The sequence below is a fragment of the Diorhabda carinulata genome, chromosome 4 (assembly GCF_026250575.1).
Source record: "Diorhabda carinulata isolate Delta chromosome 4, icDioCari1.1, whole genome shotgun sequence".
Classification (NCBI taxonomy): Eukaryota; Metazoa; Arthropoda; class Insecta; order Coleoptera; family Chrysomelidae; genus Diorhabda; species Diorhabda carinulata.
In genome coordinates, this window is record NC_079463.1 from 13,502,355 (window position 1) to 13,518,991 (window position 16,637).

Sequence of the window (16,637 nt, forward strand, 5' to 3'; positions counted from 1 at the left end):
ATAAAAATGGACTGTTTCCATGGAAGATGATATCGGTCAAAGATGATGACTCTGCTAGTTCAAATTGGCTCCTAACTCGTATTATAGACGCTACTCTGGGCAAAGATTAGTGAATCCATTTAATTCAAATTGAAACACCTTAGAATTATCATACTCACCTTAGAGTGGAAATTATTCCTCTATTCCGGGCAATTTCTTTGAAACATAATTGAATCACGTCTATAAAAAATCGAACTGGCTCATTCTCACGCTCAATCAATTATTAACTGTTTCACTTGTTTACTTACTCAACTCCCAAATAATCTGACTATTCTTCACCATGAAAGTTACTTTTTCGCGTATAAATGAGGTACTTACAGATACTTTGGAGTTTACTTACTCAACTTCCAAATAATCTCAGACTTCCCCATGATAGAACTCACTCCTTCGCCTAGAAATGGAGTTACTTAGGAGTTTCAGCACGTTCTCAAAAAAAATTTCCTCTCCCTAATCCTGCACTAGTAGTTTTGTTCAAAAATTGCAAATTTTGGAAAAATACGCAAATAAGCTCTCCTTTGGAGACAAACTTGCCTAACCTAAAATCGACTTTGTTGGATACTAGCCTCCAATCAGACCGTATCAAGCTGTGCTGGTGTGAGTGTGAATAGGTCTGAAAATAAGTTGAGACTCTTTTTTATAGGTTTTGACAATCATTTTGCAATAAATAAAACATTTTCACTCGTTACTATTTTCACTCTTCATTTTCATATCAAAACTAACTTCATTAATTTTAACCAATCTCATTCTTTCATCAATTATTTATTCATAATCTTTATTCACTCAATACAAACCCTTTTAATGCTAGTAGCTTCACTTATTACTCACCTAGTCCTAATACTAAAACCCTTTACTAACTCTTTACTAGCAAGCAATCTTAGATACTACCACTCTAGTCTTGATGCTAGGGACCCTATAAATCCTATCAACCTTTACACCTCTCACAAATAACTTTATCCCTCCTCTTCTTATTTTCGTGGTGCCTGCAATATATTTGAATTAATGTTTTACCTGGGGTTCTAACCTAAAGGATATAAAGCCACCAACTGACCTTCCTCTCATCCGTTATCCTCGCAACTATCTATTCATCTTCATTTGCGTAGATATGTTTCTAACTTTCTTCAGCACACAAATTCTCTTCTTCTTCTTATTCATTTTTAAGATCTCATGATCTGTTAGGTTCGCAGGTTCCTCTTTATAAGCTCCTGGAAGGTGGACTGCCAGCTGGCCATCCATCTCTTAGGTGGTCATCTGGGTTCTCTTTACCCTATTGGTTTCCCTTCAAGTACGATGCGTGGCTGTCTATTTTCTTCCATTCTTCTAACGTGCGCGTAACAGTATCTTTTTCTTTGTCTTCTATAGTCTCCACTATAGTCCTGAGCGTTTTCATTTCGGCTACCCAAAGCATGCTTTTCGTTTTATTGGTTTCCTCTCTGGTTTTTATTCCGTATATCATGATTGGCCTGATACAAGTCTTATAGATCCTAACCTTACTATCCTTTTGCATGTTCGCCCATATTATCTGCTTTAAGCAGCCCGATATGGTAGTCGCTTTGTTGATGTGGCTTCTTAGTTTCTTCACTGGGTCGTGATAACTCGTCAGGTCCATACCCAGGTATTTAAATTGTGAGACTTGTTCAATGATTTTCTCCTGAACTACCAGCTTACATTGTACGGGCTCTTTAGCAAAGGTTATGCTTTCCGTTTTTTGCTGTGGATATATTCATGTTTATTGCTTGGCTGACCTGGCAGAATTTGTGTAGTTGTCTCTGTAGGTCGTCCTGCGTTTCCGCGAAAATAGTTGCATCGTTGGCGTAGCATACCATGCTGATTCTTTTATTCTGTCTCATTCGGTATCCCATATTTAGTGATGCTACTTCCTCTATAATTCTGTCCATTAAGAGATTGAACAGAAGTGAGCTAAGACTGTCGACCTGCCTGATGCCTCCTGGTGTTGGTATCCGTATAAGTGTCTCCTGTCTTTACTTTGGTCGTGTTGTTCGTATTCAGACTGCGGACTGCTCTTACGATGGTGTCTGGCGTTTCTTTCGATATCAGTACATTTATGATGTCGGAGAAGCGGACCCTATCAAATGCCTTGGTCAAATCGATGAGGCACACATACACTGGTATATTAAATTCGATCGATTTTTCTTTTAGTTGTTTAATAATGAATATGACGTTGGTCGTGGATCTGTCGTCTAAAACCTTGTTGTTCTTCTCTTTTCGTTATTTGTGTTTCAAGTCTTTCCTTTAAAATGCAAGTGAAGAGTTTCATGTTTGTGTTCAGCAGCGTTATGCCCCTGTAGTTGTCTGGATGCGTCTTCTGTCCTTTCTTAAATATAGAAATAGTTATACTTTTGTGACATTTCTAGAAGTTCGTTTGGGATGAGATCTGTTCCGGGGGCTTTCCTGTTTTTCAGTTTTTCAGATTTTCTATTTTTACTATTACCTCTATTGATTGGGAGTTTGTATTACTGTTGTTATGTGTTAATGGTAACACAATCTCTCAATTTTCTAAAAGCGCACACGTTCTCTCCACACAACCTGAAACCAGCGAACATTATTTAACTTAGCAGAGTTGTCTAAAAATTTCTGACTTACCAAAGAAACTCCACATTTTTTCTCATAATCATTCTTATTTGTTAGCATAGTCTATACACCTAGACAAAAAATGCTCCTAACCATTTTAACCCCTTCAAATTCCCCACTTCACCTTATCCTAAGTCGAAAGTGAGTAAACGTGGTACCCAACGCACTGATAGCGGTAGTCCAGTACCATTTAGTGAACTTTTTCCATGATATTCGTATGTTCGGAAAAGTTTGTGAGGATTATGAACAAAAGAACTAGGTTCTCTTAGAAAATGCGTTAGAAAATTTTGTGTTTATTTTCTAACCAGTTACAGCTTCTTATTTGCTTCTTCCATTATTCTGTTCCACTTTTTTTATTCTCCTCGAATTTTCTCCAGTTCCTTACTTCTATCGCTGCAATATCCTGCATAACTTGCTGCTCCTTGCATGCTTTGGGTTGACTTCTGGGCTGTTTTATTGCTGACTTACACTCTGTTATCTTCCGTATTAGGGCTTTCGGATATCTTCTTTTATATGTCCAAACCATTTAAGCCTTTGGATCCCTATCATTCTCACTATATCACCATTATCTATGTTATCTATTACTCCGTTTATTACGATGATAAACAGAGTCATTGAGAGAACGCCCTCCCGCATATCACATCTTTGTACTAAAATCACCTTTGTTTGCCCACCCTCTGTCAGAGTTTTGGCCTTAGAGCTTATCGTTATATCTATCAATTAATTATGTTTTGAGAAGATCCCCTTTTTTCTTATCGCCTGATCTTCTTTTTCTGTTGGTAGAATCAAAAGTCCATAAACATCACATGCGGGTCTATTCCGTGTTCATAGAACTTTTCTATTGATTATGATATCACATGCACTGCATCTATTGTTGATCTGCCGCCTCTGAAACCTTGCTGATAGTCTCCTAGTTTATCCTCAATATGTCCTACTAGTCTATCTCTTATGATTGTGCTCAGAATTTTGTTTGTGTGTGTTTAGAAGTGTTATTGGTCTTTAACTGTTGCAAAGCATTGGGTCTCCCCTTTTCAGGCTCGAAATGATCATTCCAATATTCTATTCCTTTATTTTCTTGATAATGTCGAAGATATTTTTCTTAGAGTTAATCCTCTATTGAAATATATGTAATGTCGCTAGCTACCTCAAAATATCTTTTATATGAGGGTGCCTCTTCCTTATAATCTTCATCGTTTCCCTCTTAGTTGCTTCTGTGTTGATTGCTCGTTTCTCTGAAAGCGGCTGTGATTTATAAAGTTTAATTAATGATATTCTCAAGGAAAAACAAACTAGGGCGTAGTCAAGAATCAACCAATACTATCAAGCCCTAAACTTTCTAACAAACCTACCGTTTGCCAAACCTTATATAGAATACACATCGGTTATTTCAATGATTGTTCACTAGTTATGAAATGAATAAATCAAACAACGAATTAATGTATTAACATCAAACAACAAACTAATAAGTAAACTTTTGACACTAGTTTACTAAAATTTGAATAAACATTGGACAGACACAAATACATTGCCACATCAGTCTACTATTGAATTGTAAATTAATCATCGTATCATCAGAAATATTTTATTTTATTACTGTTTTTAAATCTATTGGTTTTTGGAAATAATTTTAGAAAAACCCTGTATTTCTGTAATTTCGAATTAATTCCATAACATCTTCTTGTTTTTCTCTTTTGCCCTCTCTATATATCTTTTCAGTTGTATTTCAACTCTTTCAGGTACGCTTCTTGGGATAATTATTATTTTTTATATGGACTGAGGTGAATACTGTTCTCATATCTATGAATATTGAGTGCAGTATTACTTTTTCTTCGTATCGTATTTATATCACATTTTTTAGTATGCAAAAATCATCTTTTGTTTGTCTTCCTTTTCTGAATGCTGTTCTTTTGTTCTGAATGTTCTTTTTCGATTTTCTTATCTATTTCTTCTCTAAATCTTCCTTTTATTATCCGAGTGTATTTATATCTTGTAGATCAATGAAGTTAGGCTTATTGGTCTGCAGTTTTCGCGATTTGTTTGCTATTCTATCTTGTGGTTTGGAACTAGCAGATTCTTCTTCCATTCTTGCGGTATTGTTTCTGCCTTCCATGCTTCCTTGATCATGCCCCATATCCATGTTTTGTCTTCTTCTCCCAGATATTTTACTGCTTCGTTCGCTTTGTTTATTTTGATTCTCCGTCTTGCCTCTTTGATTTCGTCATAGCTGATTTCTCCGATATTTGTGTTTTCTCTTTCTTCCTCTTCTGCTATGATATATGTTTTGGTAGTCGATTTAATATTTCATTTGGTTTTGTTTATTTTCTATATCCTTAATTTGTTTTATTTTTTCCAATTTTTTTTCCCAATTCTGTTATATTATGCCAGAATTTTATGTATCCTTTGCTTAGTTCTTCTCCGAATTCCCTCCCAATTTTTCTGTTTCGCTTCTCTTACTTTTTTCTTCACCTCCTTACTATGGTTTCCCAGTTTTCAGTGTGCCGCTTTAGCAATGCAATTATTTTACTTCGTTCGTTTTCTTTTAGATTTTCCATACTTGAAACTAAACTTCTACCAGAGACGTTCAAGTCTTCTCCGAATTCCGCCCAATTTTTCTGTTTCACTTCTCTTACTTTTTTCTTCGCCTCAATAGTTTTCTGTGTTAATCTTATTTGGATTGTGTATATTTTCTCTATGCTTGTTTATCTTCTTTATTACTCACTGTATTTATTTTGTCCCTCATTTAGTCCTATTGTGTTGCTTTCTTAGAACAGAAAGACTAATAATTTCAGTTATTTAACAGTTTTTGCGAACGTTATGATTCTTTAGTTGTTCAAGTTTTATTGCTGAAAAAACTAGAATAGAGAAAACTGCTTAAGATCTCCGTGCGTGTAAATCTTAGGAGGTACCTTAGCAGAAATGGCCGTGAGCCATTCACTTCGGATATATTTACAATATGTAAGGATCAAAAGAAGAGTGAATTCTTGGTTCTCACGTAATTAAGTTTGAAAAATTGATATTTAACCATCGAATATGTTAACCTTAGATCTTAGATGCTAGAAATATTATGTAATATCAATTAGAACAACCAATGCCAACGTAATTATTTATATATCGGATTATTATGAAGAAATACCGTATGTAAATTACTCATTTCATAGGTGGATGCTGTGAAAAGTTTTTTTCAATTCAATATATAATTGTAAAATAATTAAAACTTGAAATATTTCATCACATATTCTAAAATTGTCATACCGAAACAGAAAAATGCTGAATATATTGACCTAAAATGATTTTTTTCAATGTACAGCAAATATATTATCCCACTATTATATCTACAGTAGATTATTGAAAGATTAGATCAAGAACATCTTCTTGAAATACAAGGTTTGTCTGGAAACTTTGTCAGATACAAAAAATTCAGCTATTTATAACGCTTAGTTTCTGTTTGACATTCGTATAAGTGAGTTATTGTGAATATTCTTCTGAAACTGGAAATAAATTGATCATCGAACTGTCATCAACCCATTTACAGCTGATCCACATACCAATGTATATCAAATTCTCATTTTTTTGTTTTGTGGGTCAAATTGGTTATTGTGACATTTGTACATCTTAGTGTACATGCTTCTAGTACAATTTTATTCCATTTATTTCGATATCCTTCGCAAAATCTTCATAAAAATTTCCCATCAAATAAAACATGCCAAACTGCATGCAAGTATTTTGTTATTTGCCAAAAATTTCACGTCGTATCTTTGATTCAAAGTTGATGTACATTCTAGTGCGGAAGTGTTGTTTGCTTGTATATTGTGATGTACATGTCTAATTGATTTATGGTTTGTCGATTCAATAGTTATCTTTTCTGCAATAAACTCATGATATCTTTTTGTTCTTCATTAGAATGTGCTCCAAAAATGAAGTATTATTTAGATAATGAAAAAGACATCCTCCAACTTATGGAATTAGTCGAAAATTGAGACTCGGGCGTTGATGAAATAGGCTGTGAAGACTGGGACAAAGAAAATGAAAATGAAGAGATAATAAACTATCCAGAATTTTGATCCAGGAGAGCTAGCCCAAATGAAATATCTAGAATATCTGAAAAAGGTGCTATAGACGAAGAAACTGAAGAGAATGAAGAGCAAGTGCTGTAGAGCCCAAATAACAAATTACCGAAGAAACTGAAGAATAAATGACTGAAGAGACTGAAAAACAAGAGATTGAGAGAGATTGAAGAGTCTTTAATTTAGTGTAATATTTCCAAATGCAACATGGCAAAGTTCTTGGAGCAACTAATAACAATGAAATCAAAAGCAGGTGCATCGTTGGACTAAATTGAATAATAAAAGAAGTAAAAATGTTTATGGATAATCTGTAACTTCCCAGGCATAGAAATATGTCTATTAAATCATGAAAACATAGTTTTTTTATTTGGGAAATATTAACAACTTTTTTTTCAAAAATATCCATGTAGAACAATCCAAATGATTCTATTTTTGTCTCAATGTAACCTTTATAATAATCTTTCATCTTTCATAGGTTCCCTTAAAAGTAAACTTGTTTTACAAGATTAAAAATATCTCTGCTCACTTGAGAATGGAATGGTTTTTATTTATAGTTAATAGAATGCGAAGTATTATATTGAGTGGTATATAACATGACATATTTTTCCTAAAACTTTCACTCATAAATTATTTTTTGTGTCTATACGATGGTGGTTTAAAATTTTATATTTCAACAAAATCTCCCTTTGGCTCTTTATATTCTTTCAAGCATGTCTTCAATTTTTTCAGATCTTTCGAATATTCATAATGCAATTCGCCAAATACGGTCATTTTTTTAGGAGTTAAGCAGCATATATATGACAGTAAAATATTCTCTTGAATATCATTATTTAGAACAATTTAATTAACTTAAACGAAAAAATCAAGTTATTGCATTAATTACGGCAGTGTTGGTGTTTTAATGCACAAGCTATTTTTTTAAATACACTCTAGCCACAACGCCATCAGCAATCTTCAAACTATCAGAACTTATGCAATCTCTGCCTCTGCCGCCTTCATGGAAGTCCAGAAGACTTCCAGATTCAGTACGCTGGACTTATTAGAAAGCTTCTGAATGTCTGAATCTTCGATAATGATATAATATGATAGTCGATAATCTTACTTACCGTACCATTAGTGTCAAACTTTGTTATTTCTTATCTCAATCATGTACGACCCTTACTGACGTTCTACAAGCCTCCATACTACACCATCTATACGTATGGTACCACAGCCCTTCGTCACTTATGGAAAAAACCCAATTATATGCCAATGAATCCGCACTAATTCCCTTTTTCAATGTTCGCTCCCAAAATTTTCTGAATCAATTTTCGGATTGGTACACAAAATGGAGGGTGAATCTCAATTCTCAAAAAAATCAATCCATCGTCTATAGATATCCCAGTACCCGGAACGAACCAACCTTCAAAATTTCCTCTTGAGGCTGTGAGGAGAGAGGTTCCCCAAGCCGTCTTTTTGAAGGCGAGTCGGTCTCATCAATGCATTCAAAGGAAAATTCGGATGAAGTTACCCCCTTACCTCGATTTAGCCCTAGTTATGTCAATATTGACATAACCCCCATTCCGGTAGTCTAAATGACCTCCAAGCCCGCTATGTGATTCGTTTCATCGAATCAAACAATGTCTTCGCCGGCCCCTCTTCTTAAAGCCCAAGAGAAAATTACCCTATTCCTCTAGTCGGCTGCTAGCGACAGCATACGAAGAACTGCTAGAAAATTATCTCAATTTTCCCTAATTCCCCCATCGCCTCTTCTCCCATCGACGTCCCACCTCGTCGATCGTTGTTGTTGCAGGTTTTCCGCAGTTTTCCTATAATCTGGTTATTCTGTTCACCAGCCAAATGCCCGCCGATAGAAAATAATGCAGCTGCATTTATACCCACCCACCCTATTACTCGTTTACTTAAATAAACAGAAAAAATATAAATGATACAAAAAACAATAAAAAAAAAACAAAATAAAAGTGAAAAAAGAATAAAAGTAACAAAAAAATATCACCACAATCTATGAAGAACCGTTTGTTCTTCAAACGGTTAAGCAATTATTTCTTTTTCAGCGTTCTCCATTTTTTTTGTTTTTTGTTCTATTACAGCCCTGTAGAGGAGTGTATTTCCTATAAGGGTTAAACCTAATAAATCACTTGCCCAACATGAATAATTTTCTCATCCAAATAAAAAAAATCAACGAAACTCTCTCAAATTAGCATAAAGATTTTTTATCTTATTGTTGATATAGACACAGAAACATTTCTTGCTAAGATTTTGCAGATATTGCGACGATTTCTACGAGACGTGAGTCCCAGGAAATAATAGATTAATGCCGGTTATTGATATCATTCTTTTTTTGGAAATAGTTCTAGGTTTCTAAAACTCATTAATCATCCTTGAAATAATACTTTGGAACACATTTAGTCGATTTGCGATGTCTGTTTGTGTTAAGCCGTCTTCGAGTAATCCAAGAAAAGACTCCTCTATAGTTAATTTTGTTCTTTGTATTACTAAAATAAAACCAATTTTTAAAAATTTTTTCATATTTTTAAATAAATGAAGAAAAAACTATCTGAAATCAAACTGCTTATCACATATCCAAAAAATCAAATGAAAAAATTCACAAAACACCACACAAAATGAAAACAATTTTTTCTCTAAAGTTAGCAAATTTTAATGAACAACCTTATATAGATTGATTTAATTCCGTATAAAACGCGATTTAGAAATATCCTCAACTTTTGAATAAGTTTATATAAATATACATTAAACTTCATTTTCATAACTTTTGTTTTATGTTCAGGATTCGGTCACGAGCATTTCTGGACATCGGGTACCGATCTGGCTGAAGAAGGAAAATACTTTTGGATGTCAACCGGACGTCCTATCACGTTTACAAACTGGAATGCAGGAGAGCCTAATAATTTCGAATATGAAAATGGGGAACAAGAAAATTGTTTGGAATTGTGGAATAGAGATGGAAAAGGACTAAAGTGGAACGATTCTCCTTGTTCCTTTGAGACTTATTTTGTGTGTGAAGTGCAACCTTGAACTAAAATAAGTGTAAGACTGTTCAGACATTAGGTAGTTACATTTACCAGTAAATTTCATTATTTTTTTAACGGAAATAAAAAGTTATTGCTGTCCAATTAGATAATTATCAATTATTATTGAGAAAACGAATCGTAGATTAGTTATTTCTAGTCAATTACTTTTAAAACCTATAGAAAGTTGAATAACTGATTTAATTCTAATATCTATTGTCCGATTTCATATTCAATATAAATTGTGAGTCAATATGACATGGATTATAAATATTTTAGTGAAAAATTGTCTCTAGATTGCGATGTTTCATAACGATTTTCTTATGGAATCAATTTTCAACGTCAAAATATGACACACTTTATTAGAATAAGTAGGTACTCTTATATCATTAAGATACCGAATACCGAATACCGAAATAAAATAAAATCTATGTAAACTATAAATTTGAAAATTAAATTAATACGTTATTAGAATTTGTTATTTTTCTATAAGTTATGGATATACCGATTATCATTCGGAATATGACATGGTTCAAATGCCTTCTGTGGCTTCTTGTGTCTGATTTACAAATTATTCAATTTTCCATAACTGTAACGCATGAATCAGGTGGAATTTAACTGATGGCATGGAATATATAGGGCTATATACATATGCAATTAAAAAAAAACATGAAAATGTGTAAGTAGGGTCAAACTGTACGATCTGTTTGGTAAATTCACATCAATTTTTAGTCAGATTACCACATTCTTATATATCTCCTGCAGAATGTTCAATTGTGTTGGTGATAGCTTAACAAACATAGCAAACTAATTTTTTTCAATGCATTGGACTCTCTTGGATCTCGTTTGGATTCGTTCCGTCACAAATTTGACATTTGAAAAAGGACCAAGGCTCTGATTATATAAGATATTATTGATATCGATCGGTTACTGATTAGGATATCTAGAGAAACACATTGAAGCAATACATTGGGACAAAAGTATAGAAATAGTAAGCGTAAGTAAAAAAAGATCTAATCATATGAAAAAATCCACTAAAAAAACATTAGAGTTATTACGGTAAGTAAGTACAATTTCTTAACATTTGAAAAAGTGAGAATAATAGAAAGATTACCGAGGACAGCCGCTTTAATCTGAATCAAAGTTTGCGTGATACATACCAAATAAAAGCAATACCATCAATTTTGATATTTATATTTTAAAAAATATATAGACAAAAATATAATAAAACTATAGTCTGAATATTTATATTTATACATTTTTGATTAATCGATGTAATCACCTTTTGCTTCTGTCACCTTTTAGGTATTCTCTGTTACAATTTGCAAAAATAAATATCGACTATTTGGTTCCCTTCGTTTCGATTGATTTTCATATTCCCTGTCGAATTTCTTTGATTTTCCTATCGAATTTGTCCCATAACAACTGACGGACGAATCATTACTTTCAGTATATTCTCCCTCTCCAATTCTTTCAAATACTATTTGCAGAGGAATGCTTGGAATCGTTGTCATGCTGAATGATACATTTTCTGCCGTTCAGGCGCTAGCCAGAACGTACTACATTTCCCTTTAATATATTTTTAGCCTACTTTCTTCAAAATCCCTACAGTTTTTGCAGTCAGGATTACACATGGATCTTACATCTGTTATTTTTTTAACTTGCGCACAAAAATTCTTCTCCTAAACCTAAAAACCTCAAACTTTGACCATCTCTTCATCCGTCCAATTTTGACGTCTTAAAAGGCCATCTTCTTTCAATCTGTAGAAGTACTCGAAGGTATTCATTGATTTGGGCTGCTATCTCTGGGCCCGTTAATAATGGTTCAATTTGTTACATTTATCCTCATCGGTTATGGTGCTTTGAGGCTGCTATGAATGTTTTCTATCGCTAAAGATCCTGGTGGATGCATATTTTCCACGTTTTAGTCCACTATAACTCCAGGTAATTGTAATTCGGCAGCAATGGTACGATTAATATTGTCTAGAATATGAAGACTTGCGATTAATGCACTAGTTCCAACCGATAATTCTTTGGTTTTAGTCATTTTACTTTACAAGTCTGAATTTGCGAGAACAAACGTTCACAAAAAAAAGTTCAAAAAGTATACATCATAGCACCCTATTGCGTCTCACGAGACTAAACAACAATCATAAACACCGAAGAAGTATTAACAGTTAAAGAACAATAAATAAATCAGCCGGTACTTGCAAGTTTTAACTTGTCGTATTCTCCGACAAAATATAAACATGCGCTCTTATGAAGTGAACAAATAACAGACACTATTATTGTGTAATATTATGAACTGAATGGATTATGAGGTTAGCAAAAATTTTTGACTAGTAGTGCAGTTATTCACATATTTTCATAAGGAGTATCACAATAGGGATAAATATAGAATAGATAATTGAAAAAAAGAAGTAAAAAGAATAAATATAATCAAGGGAATAAACCAACAATGAGAATTAACAAAAGGAAATAAATACAGAAATATTAAATAAATAAAAGATTATGAATGTAGAAGTGAGAGAATAAAATAAATAATGAGCGATGAATAAGAAACACATAAAGAACTAGGAAATAAAGGAAAAGAACCACTGATATAAACAGAATAAGGTAAGCAAAGCAATAAAAAATGTGAAAAGAGGTAGAGGAATACCTCTTACTTTCCTTACATTCAATTTTCTAAAGAAAACTAACAAAATTGTTATAGATACATTTGAAGCGAAGAGTTCGATAACAATTTCATAATTTTTATTTGCCACTTTGAGGCATTCTTCTATTTGTTTGAAACGATCATGATCAGTTAATACTCCTTTTGTATTCCTTTACCCTTCAGGCCTCTTGACATGATGCAATAGAACGTGCAATGCAATGCAAGTCGCAATATTTCTTGATAAAAAGTATTCGTAGATAAAGTTCAGCTGATTGTTTCATGAAATATCTCTCACTTGCAACATTGTCGGTTTGGTGCCATTTTTATTGCGTGCAAGTTGAAATTCTAGAAAGAAATGAGTTTTTGATATACTGATCTGTTGCCAAGGATTTCTTAGTTATCTTATGTTTTATTTTTCTTGTGAGTGTTTCTTCATCCATTGTCAAATATAATTTTGTATGTTTTCTCTACTAATTCTATAGCTGAATTTAAGTTTTCCCTTATTCTATCTGGTCAGGGCTTGGCCCACCATCGCCTAGGTGCTCTTTTCTGCCCATCAAGCAGCTGACCAAAGAATTAAAAATAAAATTTGAGGTTTGGAAATTATTCACTTTTTCTTATGGAATTTTGATTAATGGCAACCATGTTCCAATGGGAAAAGACTTGCGTAATGTTAAGCAGCGTGCAATATATGCAATATTTTGACCTTCCAATAAATTGCATACAATTTCTTGCACGTTGTCTTGCCTCATATCAAGCGGCCTTTACAGTATATATTTAATGTAGGTAACTGTACTCTGATTGGAATTCTACTAAAATTGATAAAAGCCATGACTATCCCACGAACATGTTCTTTTGTAAAGTATCAGGATTTTTTGCTTCAGTTCGGTTTTATATCTTTATAGCAATAATTTTTAGAGAACTTTGATTTTTTTCGTCTTCCAGAAATTCAATTCTAAGTTAAGCTAATTGCGAATTGAAAATCCTTTAATAGTCAGTTTGTCTATACTGAACACACTGTTCACACTGACGCGCGTTTCGATAACCAAGTTATCGTGTTCAGAGACTGAAGATAAACCAACGGTTCCAGAAGTTCCAGCTTAGTCAGTTGGTTAAATCGTGTTTTCAACTTCTTGGTATCTGAATACTGTTATTCAATCAATCGTTTGGATTGGTAATAATAGGTTTTACATTTTTCTTATTTCTTCTGGACTTTCTTCCAAATAGAAGAATTTGAGAGCGTTGATAGGTGATCCAGAAATATTCATATAAGTTCCTTGTACTCATCGGAGTGAATATGTCGTTGTTTCAGGTGGGAGCAGTTTTAAAAGTTTTGTATTGAGTTGTTGATTTCTATATTTCTATATTAGCTTTATCATTTTTTTCTTATTTTTAAAGATTTTATTCAAAAACTTTTCTTTTTTAAATTTGATTCCATTGAAATTGCTCTTTATTATAGTTTGTCTATGGAGCAAGATTCAACATCACCCACTCTTTTTTTAGACTTAATTACCATTGAAATATATCCGGTTACATAAATGTAAACGTGGTAAAAATAATCTTTAATGGGATCTACTGCATAATTTTCTCTAAACTTGTCCCGAATGTATTATCCTTATTTGGAGGATCGTGATAACTTCATCCTTGGGCAAGTTTTATCAAATATCTTTCAACTGAAATTTTTGTCAAAATAGGAAATGAAATGATATCGTTACAATAAATTATCATAAATTAGTAGATACTTGAAATTGATTCTAAATTAAATTAAAGTTTCAAAATTAACTGCTTAATTGAATAAATATCATGCAATAGCTTACAAATTCTATATTTAAAATTTTAAATAAGGGCGTGGGAACAGAAAATCTGTTAAAACTGTGTGTTTTACATCAATTATTTGCACTTTACTCTATGAAACAATGCTTACTACAGGCTCGTTTTGCATTAAATTATGAAAAACTGATTCTCTGGGAGCTCCCATTATCCAGGTGTCCCCCATTACCCCGACTTCCCCTACGCTTTTAGTGAAAACATTGAGCAACCTATTAAAAGAAACATATGACATGAAGTGCAGACCCCAACAATTTCAGATCCAGGCCCAAGTACATCCAGTCAAACGGTGGATCAACCAACACCGACAAGAAGTATCTCTACTGCCTTTAAAATTGAATCAAGTCTGCAAACAATCCAAATAACTAAGCATCCTTTTGACATCTGAAGAGCATATTGAAAAACGGATAATTGAGGAAAATAAAAAGAAAAGAAGGAAGATATATAGACTGAAAGATTTAAGCAATAAAAGACTCTCAAGAAACGAAAATTAATTCGTCGATTGTCTGATATCAGTTGCGACAAAATTCCCATCATTTTTAATGATACTTGCGAAAGTGATACTGTAGACAGAGAAAAAGATAACTATAGATGTTGTTATGATAATTATGAAACAAAACTAATTGAAGATTTGATATATTGCAATATTTGTATGCTCTGGGTGCATGAATTGCTCCGATTTTGAGGGCATGTCTTCTTACTGTGGAAATAAGATAAAAAGGAGTTGAAAGATCAAAGCAAACGAAAGGGCAAAGTAAGTACTGACCATTTCTCTCAGGCCACTATTGACATCACTCCTGGATACGCTGGGAGAGATGGCCAGATCTAGTTTTTTTTTAAAGGATAAATTTATATTTTTCAATTAATTAAAGTTATTAATCCTTAAATTTTGATGGAAATTATGAATAAAGTGTAATTTTTTATATAGATTCAATGTTTTATTTAATAAAATTCCTTCACAGTAGAGTCTTGGAGTTACTAGAGACATGTCTCTCGGAATTACCCTATTGGTTGATGATTCCGTTCGATACCAGTAAAAGTTCTCTATTCACGCTTAGTCTGCGTTTTCAATATCTGAGATCGACAAAATTGCGATCTAATTCGTATATTTTCCACTAAATATTTGTTTTTTCTCAGCCCCAATCAGTACACAACAATAAAAAGTATTCGATTTCCTTTGTAAAGCCGGCGAATGGGTTAGAAATAAGGGAGAATATACTATATTAGAACTACGTCTTTAGTATGTTATCCAATGTCATTATTTTCTTTGATATAAGCTGTCTTCGTTACGGATATTGTTTTTGAGACGTAGGATTAAAATTTTTGGAGAAGTTACATTTCTAGATACTGTTGCAAAAGATAGATATGTAGAAGAATTCAGGGTAATTGAACCGGCGAAAGAATAAAGATACATAAATTTATGATGAAACTGATGCATGCAAAAACTTAAGTTGTTTCAAATTCAATAGATGCAGATATCAAATTCTCACTTAAAATTTATTCGTATGTATTTGTCACACTTCGAAGATTTCGAAGTATGACGGTTGTAGTTCTGTTTCCTAAGCTAAAGGAACACGTGGCAAACGCTTCGAAGGCGTCGATGAGGTGTATCGAAAAAAATTAAGAATCTATTGAAAAATAGACAGAAGTATGAGCGTTTAAGAGATGTATGAATTGATAACAATAAACAAATTTTTCTATTTATATAAGATACTGAACGAGAAGACATACGATGAATCACTTGCACTCAGATAGAAGAACAAGAACCGGAAGAATAGGAAGCATATGTAAGCAAAGTATATGACAATTATGATTCTGATGAGTTATCTATATATGTATATCGGTCACACATCTCGCGTGAACGGCTGGACCGATTTTCCCATTTTTTATTGTTATGTTGTTTATTGTCAGGAGAATTCAAGAAATGGCGCGGAAAATTAGAAAATTTCAGAATACTTTTTTGAGAATACTAACATCTAATCTAACCTCAGCGTTTTGGACAATATAAACTTTTTTAATGTAACATTATGACGTTTGACATAGAATTGACAGAATGCGTGCTGCAATTATCATCAAGAGTTATTTTATTGATAAAAAATTCATGTAAAATAACTAATTTATTATTTTCCACAAAAAGGATATAAGAAAACTGAATTTCTTTGTGTACACCACTGTTAGTTCAGAGCAATTGGGCCTAATATTTAATATTGATCCTGCTGTATGCACATCGGTATCTCATAACGCTATAGGTTCCATTTTTTGCCGCCATTATCGGGCGGATGTGGGCGGATTTCGGTCTTCTAGTACCCTGACATCTTCAGTCAGCTCCCGGCAAGCGTGTTGGGCACACCAGCAATTGAGGGGTTCCTTAGTATAGAGGTGAGTTTCCTTGTTCTAAAACCTTGATGGTATGGAATACCGATGTATTCCAAA

At 33.2% G+C, this 16,637-nt stretch overlaps 1 protein-coding gene across 1 annotated transcript in view; it reads left to right on the plus strand.

Annotated features, from left to right (window-relative positions):
* Positions 1–10,195, plus strand: part of LOC130892275 (low affinity immunoglobulin epsilon Fc receptor-like) — a 66,479-nt gene extending 56,284 nt beyond the window's left edge. The window contains exon 5 of the mRNA XM_057797557.1: positions 9,481–10,195. Coding sequence (XP_057653540.1) covers positions 9,481–9,728 — 248 coding nt within the window. The 3' untranslated portion in view covers positions 9,729–10,195. The remainder of the gene's footprint in view (positions 1–9,480) is intronic.
* Positions 10,196–16,637: the final 6,442 nt, after the last annotated feature.